The sequence below is a fragment of the Triturus cristatus genome, chromosome 1_2 (genome assembly GCF_964204655.1).
Source record: "Triturus cristatus chromosome 1_2, aTriCri1.1, whole genome shotgun sequence".
NCBI lineage: Eukaryota > Metazoa > Chordata > Amphibia > Caudata > Salamandridae > Triturus > Triturus cristatus.
In genome coordinates, this window is record NC_140580.1 from 1,160,139,869 (window position 1) to 1,160,160,288 (window position 20,420).

Genomic DNA, 20,420 nt, shown 5'->3' on the forward strand with positions numbered 1-20,420 from the left:
AGAACACTGCAACAGATACAAGTGCATCAGAAGTACGCTCCAACAGATACAAGAGTATAAGCAATACGCTCCAACAAAAAAGTATCCGCAATACACTAAAAAAAATACAAATATATCAGCAATACGCTCTAAGAAACAGTAATATATCAGCAATACGCTCCAACAAATACAAGCGCATCAGAAGTACGCGCCAACAGATACAAGTGCATCAGAAGAACACTTCAACAGATGCAAGTGCATCAGAAATACACTCCAACAGATGCAAGTGCATCAGAAGTACGCTCCAACAGATACAAGTGTCAGCAATATGCTCCAACAGATACACGAGTATCAGAAGTACGCTCCAACAGATACAAGTGCATCAGAAGAACGCTCCAACATATACAAGTGCATCAGAAGAACACTCCAACAGATACAAGTGCATCAGAAGTACGCTCCAACAGATACAAGAGTATAAGCAATACGCTCCAACAAAAAAGTATCCGCAATACACTAAAAAAAATACAAATATATCAGCAATACGCTCTAAGAAACAGTAATATATCAGCAATACGCTCCAACAAATACAAGCGCATCAGAAGTACGCGCCAACAGATACAAGTGCATCAGAAGAACACTTCAACAGATGCAAGTGCATCAGAAATACACTCCAACAGATGCAAGTGCATCAGAAGTACGCTCCAACAGATACAAGTGTCAGCAATATGCTCCAACAGATACACGAGTATCAGAAGTACGCTCCAACAGATACAAGTGCATCAGAAGAACGCTCCAACATATACAAGTGCATCAGAAGAACACTCCAACAGATACAAGTGCATCAGAAGAACGCTCCAACATATACAAGCGCATCAGAAGCACACTCCAACAGATACAAGTGCATCAGAAGCACACTCCAACAGATACAAGTGCATCAGAAGAACACTCCAACAGATACAAGCACATCAGAAGAACGCTCCAACAGATACAAGCGCATCAGAAGAACACTCCAACAGATACAAGTGCATCAGAAGCACACTCCAACAGATACAAGCACATCAGAAGAACGCTCCAACAGATACAAGTGCATCGGAAGTACGCTCCAACAGATACCAGTGTCAGCAATATGCTCCAACAGATACACGAGTATCAGAAGTACGCTCCAACAGATACAAGTGCATCAGAAGAACGCTCCAACAGATACAAGCACATCAGAAGAACGCTCCAACAGATACAAGCACATCAGAAGAACGCTCCAACAGATACAAGTGCATCGGAAGTACGCTCCAACAGATACCAGTGTCAGCAATATGCTCCAACAGATACACGAGTATCAGAAGTACGCTCCAACAGATACAAGTGCATCAGAAGCACGTTCCAACAGGAACAAGTGCATCAGAAGAACGCTCCAACAGATACAAGTGCATCAGAAGAACGCTCCAACAGATACAAGCGCATCAGAAGCACACTCCAACAGATACAAGAGTATCAGAAGTACGCTACAGATACAAGAGTATCAGAAGTACGCTACAGATACAAGAGTATCAGAAGTACGCTACAGATACAAGAGTATCAGAAGTACGCTACAGATACAAGAGTATCAGAAGTACGCTTCAGCAGATACAAGAGTGTCAGAAGTAGGCTCCAACCACTACAAGTGCATCAGAAGAACACTACAACAGATACAAGTGTATCAGCAATACGCTGTAAGAGATACAAGAGTATCAGAAGTACGCTCCAACAGATACAAGTGTATCAGCAATACGCTGTAAGAGATACAAGAGTATCAGAAGTACGCTCCAACAGATACAAGTTTATCAGCAATATGCTGTAGGAGATACAAGAGTATCAGAAGTACGCTTCAACAGACACAAGTGTCAGCAATACGCTCCAATAGATACAAGAGTATCAGAAGAACGCTCCAACAGATGCAAGTGCATCAGAAGAACACTGCAACAGATACAAGTGCATCAGAAATACGCTCCAACAGATGCAAGTGCATCAGAAGAACACTCCAACAGATACAAGTGTATCAGCAATACACTGTAAGAGATACAAGAGTATCAGAAGTACGCTCCAACAGATACAAGAGTATAAGCAATACGCTCCAACAAAAAAGTATCCGCAATACACTAAAAAAATACAAATATATCAGCAATACGCTCTAAGAAACAGTAATATATCAGCAATACGCTCCAACAAATACAAGCGCATCAGAAGTACGCTCCAACAGCTACAAGTGTATAAGCAATACTCTCCAACAAATACAAGCGCATCAGAAGTACGCGCCAACAGATACAAGTGCATCAGAAGAACACTTCAACAGATGCAAGTGCATCAGAAATACACTCCAACAGATGCACGTGCATCAGAAATACACTCCAACAGATGCAAGTGCATCAGAAGTACGCTCCAACAGATACAAGTGTCAGCAATATGCTCCAACAGATACACGAGTATCAGAAGTACGCTCCAACAGATACAAGTGCATGAGAAGAACGCTCCAACATATACAAGTGCATCAGAAGAACACTCCAACAGATACAAGTGCATCAGAAGAACGCTCCAACAGATACAAGCGCATCAGAAGAACGCTCCAACAGATACAAGTGCATCGGAAGTACGCTCCAACAGATACCAGTGTCAGCAATATGCTCCAACAGATACACGAGTATCAGAAGTACGCTCCAACAGATACAAGTGCATCAGAAGCACGTTCCAACAGGAACAAGTGCATCAGAAGAACGCTCCAACAGATAGAAGAGTATCAGAAGTACGCTACAGATACAAGAGTATCAGAAGTACGCTACAGATACAAGAGTATCAGAAGTACGCTACAGATACAGGAGTATCAGAAGTACGCTTCAACAGATACAAGAGTGTCAGAAGTAGGCTCCAACAGATACAAGTGCATCAGAAGAACGCTCCAACAGATGCAAGTGCATCAGAAGAACACTGCAACAGATACAAGTGTATCAGCAATACGCTGTAAGAGATACAAGAGTATCAGAAGTACGCTCCAACAGATACAAGTTTATCAGCAATATGCTGTAGGAGATACAAGAGTATCAGAAGTACGCTTCAACAGACACAAGTGTCAGCAATACGCTCCAACAGATACAAGAGTATCAGAAGAACGCTCCAACAGATGCAAGTGCATCAGAAGAACACTGCAACAGATACAAGTGCATCAGAAATACGCTCCAACAGATGCAAGCGCATCAGAAGAACACTCCAACAGATACAAGTGTATCATCAATACACTGTAAGAGATACAAGAGTATAAGCAATACGCTCCAACAAAAAAGTATCCGCAATACACTAAAAAAATACAAATATATCAGCAATACGCTGTAAGAGATACAAGAGTATCAGAAGAACGCTCCAACAGAAACAAAAGTATCAAAGTACGCTACAGATACAAGAGTATCAGAAGTTGCTGCAACAGTGTATCAGCAATAAGCTGCAAGATAAGAGTGTATAAGCAATACGCTCCAACAAATAAAAGTATCAGCAATACACAAATGTATCATCAATAAGCTTTAAAAAAAATCAAGTGTATCAGAAGTACGCTATAACATAAAATGTATTAGGCGTATGCTCTAACAAATACAAACGTATCAGGAGCATGCTCTAAAAAGATACAAATGCATCCTCAGTACACTCTAAAAAAAATACAAATGTGTCAGCAGTGCACAGTAACAAATACAAGTGTATCAGCAGTACTCACTAACAAATATACATTTATCAGGAGTACCCGCTAATAAATTCAAACATACCAAGAGTGCACTCTAGCAAATCCAAACATATCAGCAGTATGCGCTAAAAAACTACAAATGTATCAGCAAGCACTCTAACAAATACAAACATATGAGCAATACGTTCTCAAAAATACAAATGTATCAGGAATACGCTCTAAAAAAATATCCGTTTTGGAAACCTCTACGTTCCCTGGAAATACAATTGCAGCTAATGTAAAAAGTAACATTATTGATGTAGAAAGCAGTGTTACTTCTTTCATGCCCTCATGCACATTTTCAGTTGTATCTAAAATCATCTGCTCTAAGTTTGCCACTGTTGAAAGCATACACAGGTGGCATTACGGTCTGTGGAAACAGAGTAATGTACACAAGAGTGTGCAAAGGTCGAAAAAGACTATAATATACAAGCTTCCCCATGTACTGCTTAAGCACTGGTCATGAGCCAGTGGCACACCTCCAACTGTCCACTGCTGCAGAATACGACCATATTATAGTAACCTGGGAAGGATTCGATCAGGCTTTGATCAGTAGCTACAATGACTAAACACAAGAAAAGAAACAAAAGCAACACATCCCTGAGCAACCTAAGGCTGGGACGCCGATACCACATTCACAATTCAATTTAAATTACAGATATCAAAGACAAACACAAGTTTTATATGGAAGATGCTCAAAGTGCCTCAAAATTCTAAAACGTCTATGCCGGTTTGTAATATCCTGTATATGTATTTATGCTAATCCCCTGTTGCTTTGGCCTCAGCTGCTCACCCATTGTGAATGTGCTGCGTGGAATGTTGGAGTGGTGATGACGAATGGACTGTTTGGGTGCCTGTGAGGTGCGGCAGTAGGAGTATGGGCTCAGCAGCAGGCAGGCTGCTCCTGGTGGGGCTGCTCTCTATGGATTTACCAACCTGCAACTAAGACTCAATAAATCTACCAACTACACCTCAGCCACTTGTCTTTCATTACTACATTTTTGGCGATGATTTGGAGCAGGATCTACAGAAACTGTGTGTCAAGCAGTGTGAAGTAACTATTCAAGGAACTACTCTCAAGAAACTACGTAAGGAAAATTAAGGAGCCTGAAACAATCATTGGAATGCTGGCAGCCCCGCGAGTGTCCTGTCGATCGGAAGGCCCCACAGCATGGGCGTGCTTCAGGTTCTTACAAGTTTGGATTTGTTACTATGTTAACAGCTGATCATTCCAAGTAACGTGATGTATTTTGGGTGTTTTCATCATTTGTATGGAAAATACAGACAGAGTTTGCCAGAATTTGGCAGTGTTTACAAGTAATCTGTGATTTAAGCAACTCAGCTCTTTGGCAGTCTGTACAGTCATCAATACAGGTGCTTTGAAAAAGCAGTCATGCTTCATACAATGTTATCAGGGAAACGCAGAGCCAGGACCGCACGTGGTCAAATACCGGTAATTGACTTGGGTACATTGGTCTTTCTCTGTCCTCATATGAACTTTGGAAAACCGTTACCTTGGAGCGCCTAGTTTGAATTGCAAGCATGTGGTGCAGCTGCAGTGGGTGCACGTGTCTCCACACAAAGCACGCGTCTTCTCACGTGTGACAAGCTGCGGGCCTCACTGTTAGTTCCCGACTGCGCGCTGCTTCCAAGGATGTTTGGTGCACATACGCACCTGGAGCCTCCCGGCGCTGTTCGTATGTACTTGCACCATCTTTGTTTGCTGCAACATAATGCCAAGGAGCTTCGTATGAACACTGGTTCACATATTCAATAGAGCACATGCTTACGATGAAAGCATTCGCACATGCGAGGAGGGAGCACAGACAGGTGGGAAGCTCAAAACGACAGAACCCCAGTATTTCTCATCCTCGCTGAGTATTGTGCTGTCCAACGAGGTTTACTGTGCTGCCACTTCTCGGTGGAATTTCGTTGTGGCAACTGCCGAGTCCACATTTTTGCTGATGGTGCAACATGTGGGCCATAGAACTGGCTTACATTGTGCCATGGTTGGTTCGCGGTCTGGCAAGTTACTACATTGGTTTTTTGTCAAACTGCACGGAGGAGCAGCAACCTGTAAATGCCAAATGCTACAGTTGGTGCTACGTGAGGCAACTTGTTTGTGTGCGATTTTACTTGCAGTTATGAGTGTCATGTTGTTCACCTGTGACTTGATCCTGTACTCCTGGTTCGCTGCCATGATGTTGTTTATCATTTCTACACTTGCTTTCTTTTCCAAGTTTAAGATCTATTTGTTTCTTCTCCAAGATCCTTTCCACAATCTGTTCTTTTCATATTTGCAGCCTTCATATTTTAGGTTTCTCATTTGTTATGTTGCTTCTTACATTGCTGGATTGCAGTATTGTTGGGTTTCAGTACATGCTGTTACATTTTATGTATGATTTTTTTTTCTTGCGGTCGTTTAAACCCATATAGCTGCTCAATGCTATGCTCACTCACTACATGTAATGAGCACATTACATACTATTTCTATATGGCGCCTTATTCTTAATTTATTGTTTTCCTTATCAGTAGGCTCAGTTGTGCATTGACCTCATGAGTGCTCTGTTCCCGTGTAGGTTGGAATCCCTACTGTTGCGCAAGTTTCGCAGGGATCTTTGTTGTGCTCCCACTATGTTGATCTAGTTACAGTGCAAGTTTCTTTTACATTGGTGTTGCCACTAATTGGGATGTCATGTAGTACTGCTACATTTTCACATTTTAGCCTACGCGCCATTACATGAGGACTGACTGATTGGGTGGAAGTCACCCATAGCTATATTGCATGGTACATGCCTTTACGTGAGGTATGGTTATATGGTGGAAGTCATCCATAGCTACAGTGCATGCACCTGACCCTTACATGAGGGATGGCTGAATGGGTGGAAGTCACCCACTGCTACATTGCATGGGTGGAAGTCACCCATAGCTACATTGCATGCTACGGGCCCTCACAGGAGGGATGGTTATATGGGTGGAAGTCACCCAAAGCATGCTACGGACCCTTACAGGAGGGATGGTTATAGGGGTGGAAGTCACCCTTTCTAGAGGTATGTCTGGAGGGGTTGCTAGCAGGGGCGGCTACTCCATTAGGGCAGAGGAGCGTCACCCCACTGCTTTCTCGGAGTGTGAGAAGCACAAACATAAAATGGTATTTTAAATACCATTTTAGGTTTCTGCTTCTCGTGCTGTGAGACAGCAGAACGCAGGGTATGCCTGGTTGGGGGCGGGCAGGTCGGAGTGGCTTGCCCACTGTTGTGGGCCCCCGTCTGTTTGGTTGGCCCTCTGGGGCAGACCAAACCAGTCATGCGCCCTCAACATTTTCTCTATGTGGGCTGCATGCAGCCTACTCAGAGAAAATGGCCTCCCTACAGGCTCAGGGGAGATGCATGGTTTCTGTTCCAGGAAACAGGACCTGGCCAGGAGCGGAGGCGGCGCAGGACCCGGTAAGGTAAGTTTAAAAAAAAAAAAAAGTCACCCCCCCCCACCCTGATCCCCGCGATATTTATCTATTATCTATATTTATCTATGCATCTTCTTTATTTTCCCAATGCTTTATTATGGTTCTTCAGGTTACTGTGTTCGTTATTCCATCCTCCTTTTATGTATTCTGATGTCATTGCTCTTGTCATGTTTCTTCTTCTCAATGCTTTTTTCCATTTTTTGTGTTTTATAAAGGGGGAGGATATATGTAATACCCTGTATATGCATTCATGCTTATCCCCTGTTGCTTTGGCCACAACCAGTGTGAATGTGCTACGTGGAATGTTGGAGTGGTGGTGATGAATGGAATGTGTGGGTGCCTGTGATGTGAGGTGCGGCAGTAGGAGTATGGGCTGAGCAGCAGGCAGGCGGCTCCTGGTGGGGCTGCTCTCTATGGATTTACCAACCTGCAACTAAGACTAAACAATTAATCTTAAACTACACTCGGCTAACAGACCTTCATTGCTACACTGTCTATACTCGGATATTCATTTGCACAGTTGTGACGCTTATTTAGATCATACAGATTTGCTGGGATAGCCAGAAGTGGTGGCCCTACTGGAGGAACAAACTGAGCTAGTGGAGAGTTTTAAGATTATCCATTCTCTCCCTGAAGGAAAAGCACTAGGTCCCGACGGCTTTTCAGCTTCCTTATATAGATCGTGCTAGAAGGTAACAATCACTGTCCCGTGTCATGATTTCCCCAGTCACTAACATAAAGGCCCTTCGGTGGAAGCCATTATTGTTGTTATACATACAGAAGACAAAGGCACCTTGTTACCAGAGACCTGTCACCCAATTTTACGTGAGTTCTACGCCAAGTTGTCAGCTAACTGCCTAGAAAAAGTGATAATTCACCATGCAGCCGGGTCAGACAGGCTTTGTTAAGAGTAGAGATTCTAGCAGCAATGCAAGGCTACGCATCACATAATTTAACAATATAAACGGGCTGACTCACCAGTGCTTTAGTAGAGGAAAAGGCATTTGATAAAGTGATGTGGGTCTCTATCAGCGCAGTATTATCAAAAATTAAATCTGGTCAACATTTTTTAATAATGGTGATGTCAAACCCCCGGTGTAAGAGCATGAGTCAATTGTAGGCTATCAGAGTGCTTTACATTAGGAAAAAGGTACAATTAGTCAATTAGCATTGGGGCTGGCCAAGACCTTTTTAGATGTGGCTAACAACACAGCTGTCAAACAGATATTCGATTACAATATACTTAGAAGGGGCTTTAGTTCACACTCTATACAGCTGCCCAAACCACGGCCCAATTTTTAAAATGACGAACGTCTGCAACCCATCTAGCTTTAAAGGAAATAAGAGAGACGATGTTTAAATGTAACTTAACCAAGGTGTGGAAGTGCACTGTCATTTAGAGAAAGCACATTTTCGATTGAAATGGCTACTAAAGTCACACAGACAAGTTTTACTACTAAAACTATATTGAACACAAATGATGATGTTGGGAAATCGGGTTTCATTGAATAGATATCAATCGCGCATCACCAAGTAAAGTGTATGGTTTTATTTTGATCCTATTAAAAAAAAAAAAAATAATTGCTGGTTTCATCACACTTCAGCATTACAATAAAAGTCTTCATTTTTGCATTCTTAACTGCTGAATGTGTACAGTTCATTTACTGGTATTTACATTTTTCTGAGTGTGTTACAAAAAATGGTATACTACAGCCTTTCCTTTCACTCCCCCTGTACACCAGCAAGATTGTCACATAATTCACTTTACTTTCTCGGACTGAAAAGGGAGAGGGGTTTGTGAACACCAATCCCAGTGTTAAAAAAATAAAAAGCACGAGAAATGTGACAAGATAAATAGAGCATTTAAATGCATCTTTATTTATGGCTTGAACCTTCGCGACTCACCAAAAATCGGCTTGTGACCCACAATTTGGGAATCAGTTGCTCCTTCAGCAGCCTCTTCCAGACAGCCAGTCCACAGGAGTATGTCTCCATCTAGAATGTGCCTTTCAGAGCCAATGCAGCGCTGCATTGGATTGCATGAGGGACCACATTTCCAGTGAATCCATCTCAATTTACTCCTGCTTTCTTCTGCTAGTGTGTCTCGCTTTGTTCCTTGTTTTGGTGATTATCGCTCCACGCCCCCCCCCCACCATCCTTCCTCCCCTCTCTCTCCCTGTGCGCTCCTGACTGCCCTGCTCGTCATCCGCTCTAGTGTCCCACCCAGTGCTTTAAATGGGCCGGTACTCACCGGTACTTCCAAATTTTCGAGCCGTCCGTACCGGCACTTTTCTTTAGTCAGGGAGAGTACCGGTACCCTGACTGATGGCACAGCAGGCTCGGGTTCGGTATCTCCTCCAACGGAAGACAGATGCCGCTCTGCTGACGGATCTCGCTGAGCCTCTGAAGTAGACTTTTGCAGGGATGCTGGTAAAGTCCAGAGGCGCCCCTATGAATTTCCTCACAGAGCAGGGGTTTGAGAGGGCTTGCATCACGCTTTGATTAACAGGACAGAGTCTTGGCAAACCCTGCACTGTTAATTTGGCGCGCAACGACCATCCAGGTTAAAGTGCTTTAACCCCTTCCCCTCCTCCCTCCACCCCCAGCCCCCTCTCGGTCAGGTGTGTGACATGTCCAGGGCTGGGGCTGTGGTCAGTAATCCAGTCAGTCCCATTTAGGGTACTGCACTGGCCTTACTAAAGCCAGTGGCAGTGCAGCACAATCCTACACCTTCCCCAAAGCCAGTTTTCTTTTCATGTTTGTTTTTTCAGCACAGGAGCTGCTTCCCTTTGTGTGCCCCTCCAACACTAATGGCTGCATTTACATAACAGCAACAGATCCATAGGTGTGAAGTTAGCCCTGCCCAAGTAGCAATGAATAGCAGGGAACGCTGCAGCACTCCAGGAATGAGCTCCCAGGACAACTAGTAATGAGTCTGGTTGGGGGAAAAACAGGATGAACATAGAAGGAAGGGGGAGGGAGGAATGTAAAAAAGTGAGGTGATAGGTAAAGATAAGATTGACCCTTTTTCAGATTACAAATAACAAATATTTGTTCATTTCTGAAATCGGGGCATAGAAATGGCATTTTAACACAAATGTGTGTAAAGTAAAAAAATCTGCTGTATTTCTTGTATATATATATATATATATATATATATATATATAAAGAAATGTTAACATATCATCCTCATATTGTACATAGAAACATTTCTCTGTTTTAATATGTGCTGCAACCGGTATACAAGTCATTATGTATCATCATGTCTTGCCCTCAGCCCCTCCCCTAGCCCCGCCCACTTGCCACACCTCTAGCTCATTTTAATGAGTACCTGCACTTATTTTTTCCCATTTAAAGCACTGGTCCCACCCTTCTTTCTCCTCTGTGCTTTCTCACCCATTTGCCCCTGACCCTGTTCAATTTCTCTCCTGATCCTCCATCCTTCACATGGTCTTTTGCCTCACACTGCCAACGAGTGCCGCCGGGTCCAGGTATATTTCTTATGCTGAAGGGAAACAAAAGACAAGACTATACCGAAGGCTCCCTTTCCATATGGTCCACTTTTAGTTTCAATGTCAAAAGGTGGTCAGGTAGCAATAGAGCTTTCATTATGGACTTTCCTTTTTTAGGTCGAGGACTACCGGTCTGCCGAAGGCAGAACCGGAAGTCGGAAGATTTAATGTTTTCTAGAGTGGCTATTTAGCCCGCCTCTCTTTTTGCTTCTCCTCCATTGGCTGGCTTCCTAAACGGAGGCCAGCCATTGGAGGAGAGAGCCGTCCCTCCAAATAGGCTCCGTCTTTTTCAGATTCGGGGGCGTGTTCCTTGCTGTTCTTTCCACTTTTTAGCCACGCCCTTTTAGAACAGCAGGAACACGCCCCCAATCCGAAAAAGTTTCGAAGCTTCGATCCGCCATTTTTTTACTGTCGTCTGCCCGTGACGATCTATCCGTTCGGCGCCGTGTTGTTGTGCTGGTGTCTGTCTCTGAGTGTATCTGACTGTACAAGCTTGACTTTCTGTTAGTCTCCGTGTATTCACTGGGTATTATAAGGTTTCGAGCAGTGACACGCTCTTGGAGACAACATTTGATCACAACAGTATATGGGTTTATTTCCGGTAAAATGTTTGACTTATAATTTATCCTACATTTTTGGTTTTTTAGAAGACACCCGACATTTGTTGGCTAGCCGTTTCAGTGGCGCCCGTGACTTTCCCAGGCCTCGTTGTATTCCTCCCTCGTGTTCCTTTCCTATGACCTCTTTTGCTGAGGTGTCTGCAGACATGCCGCGTAGCTCACACTGCGTGCCCGGCCGATAGTAACAGTAGTAATCCGGGGTGCAGGGCGTCGAGACCCCCGTGCAGTCTCACTGCAGACATTCCTCAGAAGCATAAGTCTGGGCCTAAAGTGCATGATTCAATTACCACCAGCAGCATAGCGCCAACATCCGAACACACACCCGTGTGCAGCTGGTGTTAAAATGGCACCCCGAATGCCACAGACACTTTACGGTTCCCTCTCACCTGGGTCCCTCTTCAGTTTCTCTTCGTCGCTCCCTTCGCTGTTCTTCGACGGTCTCCTCGCGGCTGGGTTTGTAAATATAGTTTTATTTCACAGGAAGATCCGATGCTGCCAGCCGTCTTTAGTGTTGCGGTCACAAGGGCAGAGCGTGCGTGAAAACCCTTTTCACCAGTTGTGTCCGAAGAACAACGGGACAATCTTACTTTAGCTCGTAGTGTGTAATGTGCACGGGGAACGCTGACAAATGTCTTGATCTCACCAGGCTTCAATATGCAGACTTGTCTGTATTGCAAAGTTCCCTAAAGGTATTTTAAATACGCTATAATCAGGCGCGCAACACCCATTGGGCTCACCGGGCTTCAGCCCCCCCCGTCGTGTGTGACAGCCCGGCTGAGACAGCCTCGCGGGCTGGCGTCCGTCTAATTGCAGCCGCACCAGAGTACTTCACGGGTCTTTAAAAGACCATTTACTCGTTAATGAGGCTTTTGTTGTGTTTTCGCCCCTTCTTACAGCCACTCTGCCTATGGCCGGAAGACTTAGCCCCCCCCGAAATCTTTTTCAGCCCCCCCCGAAATTTGGCTCTAGTTGCCCGCCTGGCTATAATTATTCATCTCGTCCAAACTATGCATGAATTATGTATATAACTGCACTCCCTAGACATGTGTGAATGCGTCGATGATGTTGCCTTGAAACCGTACGTAGTGTGTATGCTGGATGTGGTTAGGTTGAAGTTTTGTATTGCATCGACCTTGTCTGGTCTGCTTAAAGTTACAAAGCCATTGGCAGACGTTTGCATCATCAAAAGTATGCCCGTTGGTAATGGAATGTGGACGTCACTTATGTTATAGAAGAATTATCAGATGTTACTGGACGTGCTGACAAGAACCCATATGTCACCAATCTTTGCTAGCAAAAGAAGGCACTTGATTAAGATCTGTTTGTAGTATGACATCATAACATTACAGAAAACATTATCCACCAAATCTCACTTATACATTAAACTCCTGTCATTTCCCGCTTCCTTAATCCCAATTTATGAACATTGCAATTGCAAAACCCCGCCATATGCTTCTACCTCTTTCTCTTATCTTCCATTGCAGCCTTTTCCTTTCATTCCCTAGACTCCCTCACACTCCTGCAATCCCCCCATGTGAAACCCCCCCAATTTTGCTCCAAAGCCACAAACTTACTCTTTCCCTTCCTTGAGCCTTCCCTCCCCGGGTGAATATGCCATTACCGTGTCTCCCTCCCCCCCCCTCCTCCCCCAAATACCAAACTACTGTCACTTTAGTGCTACAACCTGTCTTCCAGTTTTACCGTGGCAACGCGTTTATATTCTCTTAACTGGAAAGATCCTTCTGCTAAATACTGAAACCGCCTGCCTACTTGGTTATTGGAGCCTATGACTACCTGACTTCATAACATTGCAGTAAACATCATCAACGAAACCTCACTAATACATTACATTCCTGTAATTCCCCCTCCCTTAAACTCCAGACTTGGGACCATTACAATAATAAAACCCCGCCATACCCTTCCACCTCTTTCCTTTCTTTTTCCATTCTGCCTTTTCCTTGCATTCCCCAATATCTCTCTCACGACCCAGCAAGCATCCCCAAGCCATCTACCCTAGTGTTGATCCAAAGCTATTAACATTGTAAATACCAATGACGTTTCTTTAAACGTTTTAAAAACAAAAACATAAACTAAAATAATGTCATGAGCAATGCCAATAGCTCTAACTTTAACAATGCCGAGACCATTGCATTGTAAATGCTTGTTAAACATAGCAATTAAAGAAGGACTGTAGCGAACTCCTTCCCCCTTTCCCATACAACTTTTATTTGACAGTCACAAAACAAGACCGTATCAAAGGTAAGGGATCTGTCTATAGAGTCCATATTTCACTTGTCTGCCTTTTATGCACTTCGCTATAGGTATTGGCACATTAAACCCAGACATTTCTGCTTGTTAATTTTGATATTAATTTCACCCACCACTGTGGCTTAGAGATTCCATTCCAATACCAGCATTTGAGAAAAATAAACATGCAAATGATTTCAAAGCACCCATTAAGTTTCACCTCCAGCTTCTTGTTCCGTGCGCACACCTCTGTGAGGATAGGCCTGCCCCTTGACTTTATGTAAACCTGCCTGAAAACTATGTGTTACATCCACATCTCCAGAGCAGTTTGAGCATCTTTAACAGATTTCCCCGGAGTCTTCTCTAATCTCGCTTGATGATTTAACCAACACGATCACAAATCTCTATTTGAGGCCTTGCACAGTGTGCAAAGTCTCATCCTGTTCCCTATCACTATTCCTGAATGGTACAGTTTCGTTGGGCGTTATAGCCTTAGCAAGTGGCCTCCTTTGGCACAGAGAGCGACCTCTCATGGCTGATAAATCATGAACATAAATTACAAATATAAATATTAAAGAAAGATTAGGTATCACGGCCAGATGATGTGACCTCTGTTCACTCCCATGTTTAAACTAAATGTCCATATATTGTCACACTGAGTTTCTTACCACTGTCCAGCTTTGAAAATGAAGCGTGACACTTGGCACACACTGAGTTAGTATCTACAAATATTTCAATATATTAAATAAAACAAAGATAAAACTCTCATGTTGACCGTTTGGGCAAAATCCGTTTGACAGGTGAACAATGAAATGTGTGTCAAACTGTCCGATGACAAGCCATTCACATTAGCCGACATATTCTTTAGATATAGATTTAGGTCATACAGTTTCATACATTTTGAGAGTGGTTTCCTATTTATGACAGCCACATTTGCATATCTGGAAAACTCTAAAAGATTGTTCTTGGCTGAAGCGATACCTATTCGCAGAGTGCTGTTAGAGTTTTGTATTTCCGTGGTATTACATCTGTTGTAGATCCTAGTGGGATCTGGAAAGACACAAATTGGCATCGAGTGACTCTGTGAGGTACCTGACAAGGGCAACAACACATGTGGCACTTCACTGGCCAATCACTCATTAGAATCCACTATAGTCACCAGCACAGCCCTTGATCAAGAGTTCACAAATACATGTATGTATGTTTGGATTGCACATGACAGTCCTACCTGCCAGCTGTCAAGTAACTGTGGGTTAAGAGTTGGGTTTCTCGATGTAGTTTCAATTAGGGAGAAGTTGGAGCAAAAACAGTACCTTCCTTGCAATACCATCCTTAATGAGCATTGAAAAAGCCAATAGGTTTATCTTGGCAAGCTGGTGTGGTGATTATATTTGTGTTTTTATTGCAAGTGTATGCCATAAAAAAATGTAAAAAGAAAAGACACTTCGACTTTTACAGTGATAGATGTATACTTGCAAGGAAAACCGAAAAATAAATTAACCATTGCATATAATTTTAAAAGAGCAGTACAGATGTTTCCTAGCACCTAGTTGTACTTGGAACAGGCATAGAAACTATTTTTAGTTTATTTATAAGATTTTATAAACAGCGAATATGACATGTGGCGGTATGGAGAACTTTACAAATTATCAGAAAAAACAGGGGAAAAAAAGACAGGAAAGTAAACAACAATCAAGAGCAGTATCAACTGTGTAAGTTCACAAAATGTAGAGGTAATGACTAATACAAGTCGACGAGGAAATAGATGTGGTAGGACAGTCTAGTGATGATCCTCATGAGTGTAGAGCTTGAGTTAAATTGTTTGACCTTAGGCAGGTATTTGTTCATAAGTAGAAGCTTCACTTCCTTTTTGAAAGAAGCAGTTGAGGGAATCAGTCTGATTTCAGGTGGTAGGAAATTCCAAATTCTCAGGGCACTGTCAGATAAGGCTCTGTTGCTAGTTTTCTTTTTATGGATTGTTTGTGATTTTAGTAGCAAGGTGTTGTAGCTTCTCGATGATCTGCATCCACCAGATAATTCTACTTGCGTGTCAAGTATCTCGGGATGTTGCAATGTAGTGCTTTGAGGGTTATGCAGGCAATTTTTAACTGTATCCTGGTCTCATATGGGAGCCAGTTTAGGGCTTTAACATCCGGGTAGATGAGACTGTATCTTTTTGATCCTACGATGAGCCTAGCTGCAGCATTGAGAGAGGCCCAAAGGGGAGCCACCTTGGATCGAGAAAGACCACAGAGGGTAGCACCTCCATAGTCTAATCTGGGAATGACTAGGGCCTGAACCGCTGATTTGAAGTAGTCTTGATGGAGAAAGGGTTTTAAAATTCCTTAAAATGTTATTTTGGTAGTTCACATCACAAGAAAATATTTTTATTGGTGCAAAGAAAAGGTACCTTGGACTTTGAATTACTGGCACCCCAAGACACAGTTTAAAAACAAAAGGATGACTACGTAGTAAAAACAAGGATAAGGATGGAAAAGAAGAAAGCAATGGCAAATAAAGTATTGACCAACCAGCCCTGGTACTGAAATGCACTTCTTTTTAGGCAGATGTGCTCGTGAGCCAATAAAATGCTATCGCTCAACAGTGCAAAAGAGCCTTGACCCAAGCTGCGTGCTTTTGTGGGATGAGTAGAACTGGGAATGACAGCTGGATAGCCATGGAGATAAAGAAGGCTGTGCCAAAGCCCCACTATGTACGCAAGTGTATTTTTTTATGTTGCATAAGGCTGGAAAAACAGCTAAATCTATGTCTATGCCACAGCTAAAAAGCAGCCTGTCAACATGAAAACTGTAGCATTAACTCAAATATCGTACAAATATAATTAAGTGAACTTGCACAAGCGAAGCAGAAAACATTCCAGTGAGGCTTTTACTTTGAATACACTAATGTACCCTGAACGTCTGTCTCAAACAGAGTTTGATAACATGCTCGTTTGGCAGAGCTCTGGCAGCTGCTGAAAATTAAAGACTATCATATTTCTGGAAGCAATGGCCTCATTAGAGAACACTGATTTCAAAAGATTGATGGTAAACTAAAATGATAGTAAAACAAAGAAAACTTACCATGTTCCACAAAAATATTCAGGCATGGGCCACCATGCCGCATAGGGTCTTTCTTCAGGGTGCCTTTCATAAAGTTCAAGGCTGGCATGCTTGGCCTCCTTTGGTCCCCAAGCACTTTGCCAGGCTGCTGCCCCATAAAGTTAGGCGGAGCCACCCCGTGCGGGGAGCAGGGTGGGCTACAGAAAGGGTGGCAAGATACTTCTGACTGGACATGCAGGGATGACTTCTGGCGTCTGTTCACAGCTTTCAGATGCTATCAATAAAAACACCCTTTAGTTCAATCGATCAGAGTAACACTTTCAGGGAATTGGGGCGCTCAAACATGGTTCTATATCAGCCATAGGTGGCATTTGGCATCTGAGGTGATGGGAAACAACAGTCATGATCAACTTGCACCAATTAGAGGCTTCATAGTCAAGAGGAATTTTTACCTGTCAGTTCATTAAAAGAATAGGTTAAAATACACCAGTTCAGAAAGGAAATCTGTTTTTGCAAGTATTTTACTGTTTGCTAAGAAGGTTTCAAGTTTTCCAGTATTAGAGTCAACATATAGTTGCGGTTGTCTGATAGCACCGTAAAATGGCAATTCTGCGATCCCCTGGTCTTCCTTTGGTTATTTACAGGCAGGCTATCACTCCAAGATGTGCCCTGGGCCTCCTGGTTGCCCTTAATCGCTAGAATGGGTTGCAAGGTTCAGTTCCTGGAAATCATGAGGGGCTTGTGCCCAAGGCAACGATGATCCTGTGGATGTCAATGGATTCGCTGTGGCACTGGACATGAGCCTCTGTGTTCTTGCTTCACGCACATCACCATGGAAGGAGGGGCTTTATTCCGGAAGTCCAGTTAAAGCTCCAATAGTGTAGGTGCGGCTCAGGAGTAGGTGAAAATACCCAAATGGACTGATTTATGCAGTGAGACAGGTTGAGTAAGGCCATAGTCTGGAAAAAGAAGAGGAAGTCAGAAAGTGGGAAGTATTAAGGGTTTGTGAGGGAGCAGACTTTACACGGGAGGTGCAGTCAGTTTCTGCAGACAAATGGTAAGGGGGGGGCATGGGTAAATCCTCTGGGAAGGAGTTGTTGGTTGTACAAAACAGGTTGTGACAATTAAAGGGGGGCCTCTGGAACTGGGGCCCTGAAGCACAAGGCTTCAAATAGGACCTGCTCAGGCCAGGCTCTGAGGTAAAGTGCCGGGCAGGGGCGACAAGGTGAGGCTCAGAAGGGAACGGATGAAAGTTAAACACAGTCTCTGGGAGCAAGGACCCGGGTCCTGGTCCGTGGGAGCGGCTGGAGGGCAGTGTGGGAACTAAAGGGCTGGGGCAGCCTCTGATCTGTTGTTATTTAGACGGGGTGGGAGGGAACACGGGCTAGGTATGTCCAGGGGAGGAAGACAGCAGAGCCAGGGAGGAGCCTAACTATTCATCAGGGGGCGCTGGAAGGTGGGCAGAGAGGTAGGGGGAGAGAGTCTATGGGCAGCGGGGTGTGGGCACCCTGAGGACCAGTGTGTAGGAAGGCTACAGGAGCCTTGCCCACCTTGGCTGGGAGGAGACCCAGGCTCCGCGCGGCCTCGCTCCCGCTGGCGGGGCCCGGTGCTGCCCTTCTTCCCGGTGCCACCCACCGCGCCTTTGGCTCCTGTTACATCACTCCCCGGGCTTCCTGCTTCAATGCCGGGCGCCGGGCTCAAACCGCCTTGGACTCAACCCCACCGCCATCTTGGATTGGGAAAAGACTACAGGGCGCGGTGACGTACTAAACCTTCGACAGGGTCTGAAAAATACTGAGCGCATGCGCAGAGGAAATATGTCCGCCGCGGCCATCTTAGCTTTCGGAGAAGTCACACTGGGAAAGATCTTGCCGAATTGTTGCCTGACTCCAAAAAGTCTACCAATCGTAATAGTCTGTGTGCGCATGCGTTTTCGTAGATGCAAGTAGCTCGACTCGCGGACAGCCGTCAGCCGATGGTCAAGAAAGTTGGCCACAGGAAAAGGCCCAACGGCCTTACGAAACAAACCCCAAACGAACCCAAGAGAACATTTAGCGCTTCCCACCTCAAGGGGAGGGGGTTCGCAGCGCTTTATCGAGACGTGGCTAAGTGTCTGGCTGGCAATGCCAGGCATGGTGGTGTATTTGCCGCCGCCAGCCTGTGTGCAAGGTTTTGTATAGGTCTTGTCAAGTATCACGCATCAGGCGTGATGCGAACGCATTTCAGTGTGGTGTTCCCGCATCACTGCATTGAAATGCATTGTCACGCATTTGGCCACTGACCGGGGCACTCTGGTGACAGCGCTGAAACGATGCCTCTGACACCAGGCTTTGTGCCCTGTGGTCTCAGACTAGTATAACCAGATCATGCTCAGCTGCTCTGAGTCAGTGCTGTGCTCTGCAGTGCTACAATGTAACATAATCTACCTGCGGCTGCTGCCTGGAGACCCCGGGGACGGGGCGGCCTGCCCAGCAGAGTTGTTGCTGCGTTACAGCTCTCAGACACAGTGGCGCCGTGACCTCACGTCCGTCCTGAAAGGAAATGAAGTCGGAGAAGCCGCGCCACGGGCTGGGTTCGGACTCGATGACTGGAGTGGAGTTTGTGCTCCGTTAGTGTTGTACTGCGCCGATTCATTCTTTGCAGCCTCAAAGTGACGTGGCATGCCGCGCAAGTTTGGACCTCACCCGGCTGACCAGACGGACCGCGTGGCTGTGCTGCAGTTGGCTCTCATGCCAGCCGCACTAGTCTCTGCACCGGACCGCTGCCAAAGAAGTCGCCACGGCTGGCATATACATGCCGTGACTCGCTCTGAGTGACTGTCACTCATTTACAGGTATTTATCATTCCTCTAGGATGATATTTTTAATTCAGTTCCGTCGCGACACTGGCTGCTGAGCCTGTTAACTACAGCTCTGCCTGCTCACTGACTGCGCTCGACGGTGCACGCTACAGGCCGCAAGCTGGGCTGCATTTTTACTAGATGAGTAGCATTAGTCTCCACCCATTAATGGGGTCCAACTAAAGGCCAGCCGGGTCACACAAGGGAGTAAAAGTGAATCTGCAAGCGGGGGGGAGGGGGAAAGCAACCAGTGCAGAAATGAAAAGCTTCTCTGTGGGCAGGAGGTACAAATCCAAGAAAACCACCAGCAGGTCTGCCCAGGCCGGCGCTTCAGACCCTTATCACCACACTGTAACTGCAGCTCCGTGGCCCCCTACCCAGCCCGGGCAAAAACACTTTCTATCTCAGCCTGGCTGCAATCACTGGGAAGCACTTATATGGCACAGTCACAAGTGAGTTACTATGTATGGAAAACAAAAGGGGCCCCCTGCAAAAAGGATAAGCCCTAGCAAGGATATCAATATTTTGGAAAGAGAGTAAGCACCAGGCTGATGTCAGCGGGCACTCGGTCTCACTAACCTTAGAAGCCGGATACAGCAGGGGCGATCCACGACGCTAGAGCCCTCTCTCCCCGAGAACAGTATTACCCAAGAGGATGCTATAACCCCTCCAGAGGCAACACCACCCCCGGGGAAGGGGGAAAACAGGGGAAGGGCTGCGGTGACTTGGGACGGGACCTGCACTCCGGAACCCCACTCCTGTGAGAGAGAAGGAACAAGGATGAGCCACCGGACCCTTTGCCCACCCAGCAAGGACAGATAAAAGTAACAGAACAGGGTGACCTCCCCACAACACTCACACAAGTAGTTCCCAGGTAGCGCAAGTAGTCACACTCAGCACAAAGTACTCACGACACCGCAGGCCACGGAGATGAGGAACGAACGCTCTCCGAGCCTTTCAGT

General features: G+C 45.0%; 1 protein-coding gene across 2 annotated transcripts in view; it reads right to left on the bottom strand.

The window, feature by feature from the left end:
• Positions 1 to 18,360, bottom strand: part of ABL1 (ABL proto-oncogene 1, non-receptor tyrosine kinase) — a 317,567-nt gene extending 299,207 nt beyond the window's left edge. For both annotated transcript variants that reach the window (XM_085613961.1, XM_085613960.1), the window contains exons 1-2: positions 18,170 to 18,360; positions 16,641 to 17,578 (exon numbers count right to left, since the gene is read on the bottom strand). In XM_085613961.1, coding sequence (XP_085470087.1) covers positions 16,641 to 16,776 — 136 coding nt within the window. In that variant the 5' untranslated portion in view covers positions 16,777 to 17,578; positions 18,170 to 18,360. The remainder of the gene's footprint in view (positions 1 to 16,640; positions 17,579 to 18,169) is intronic.
• Positions 18,361 to 20,420: the final 2,060 nt, after the last annotated feature.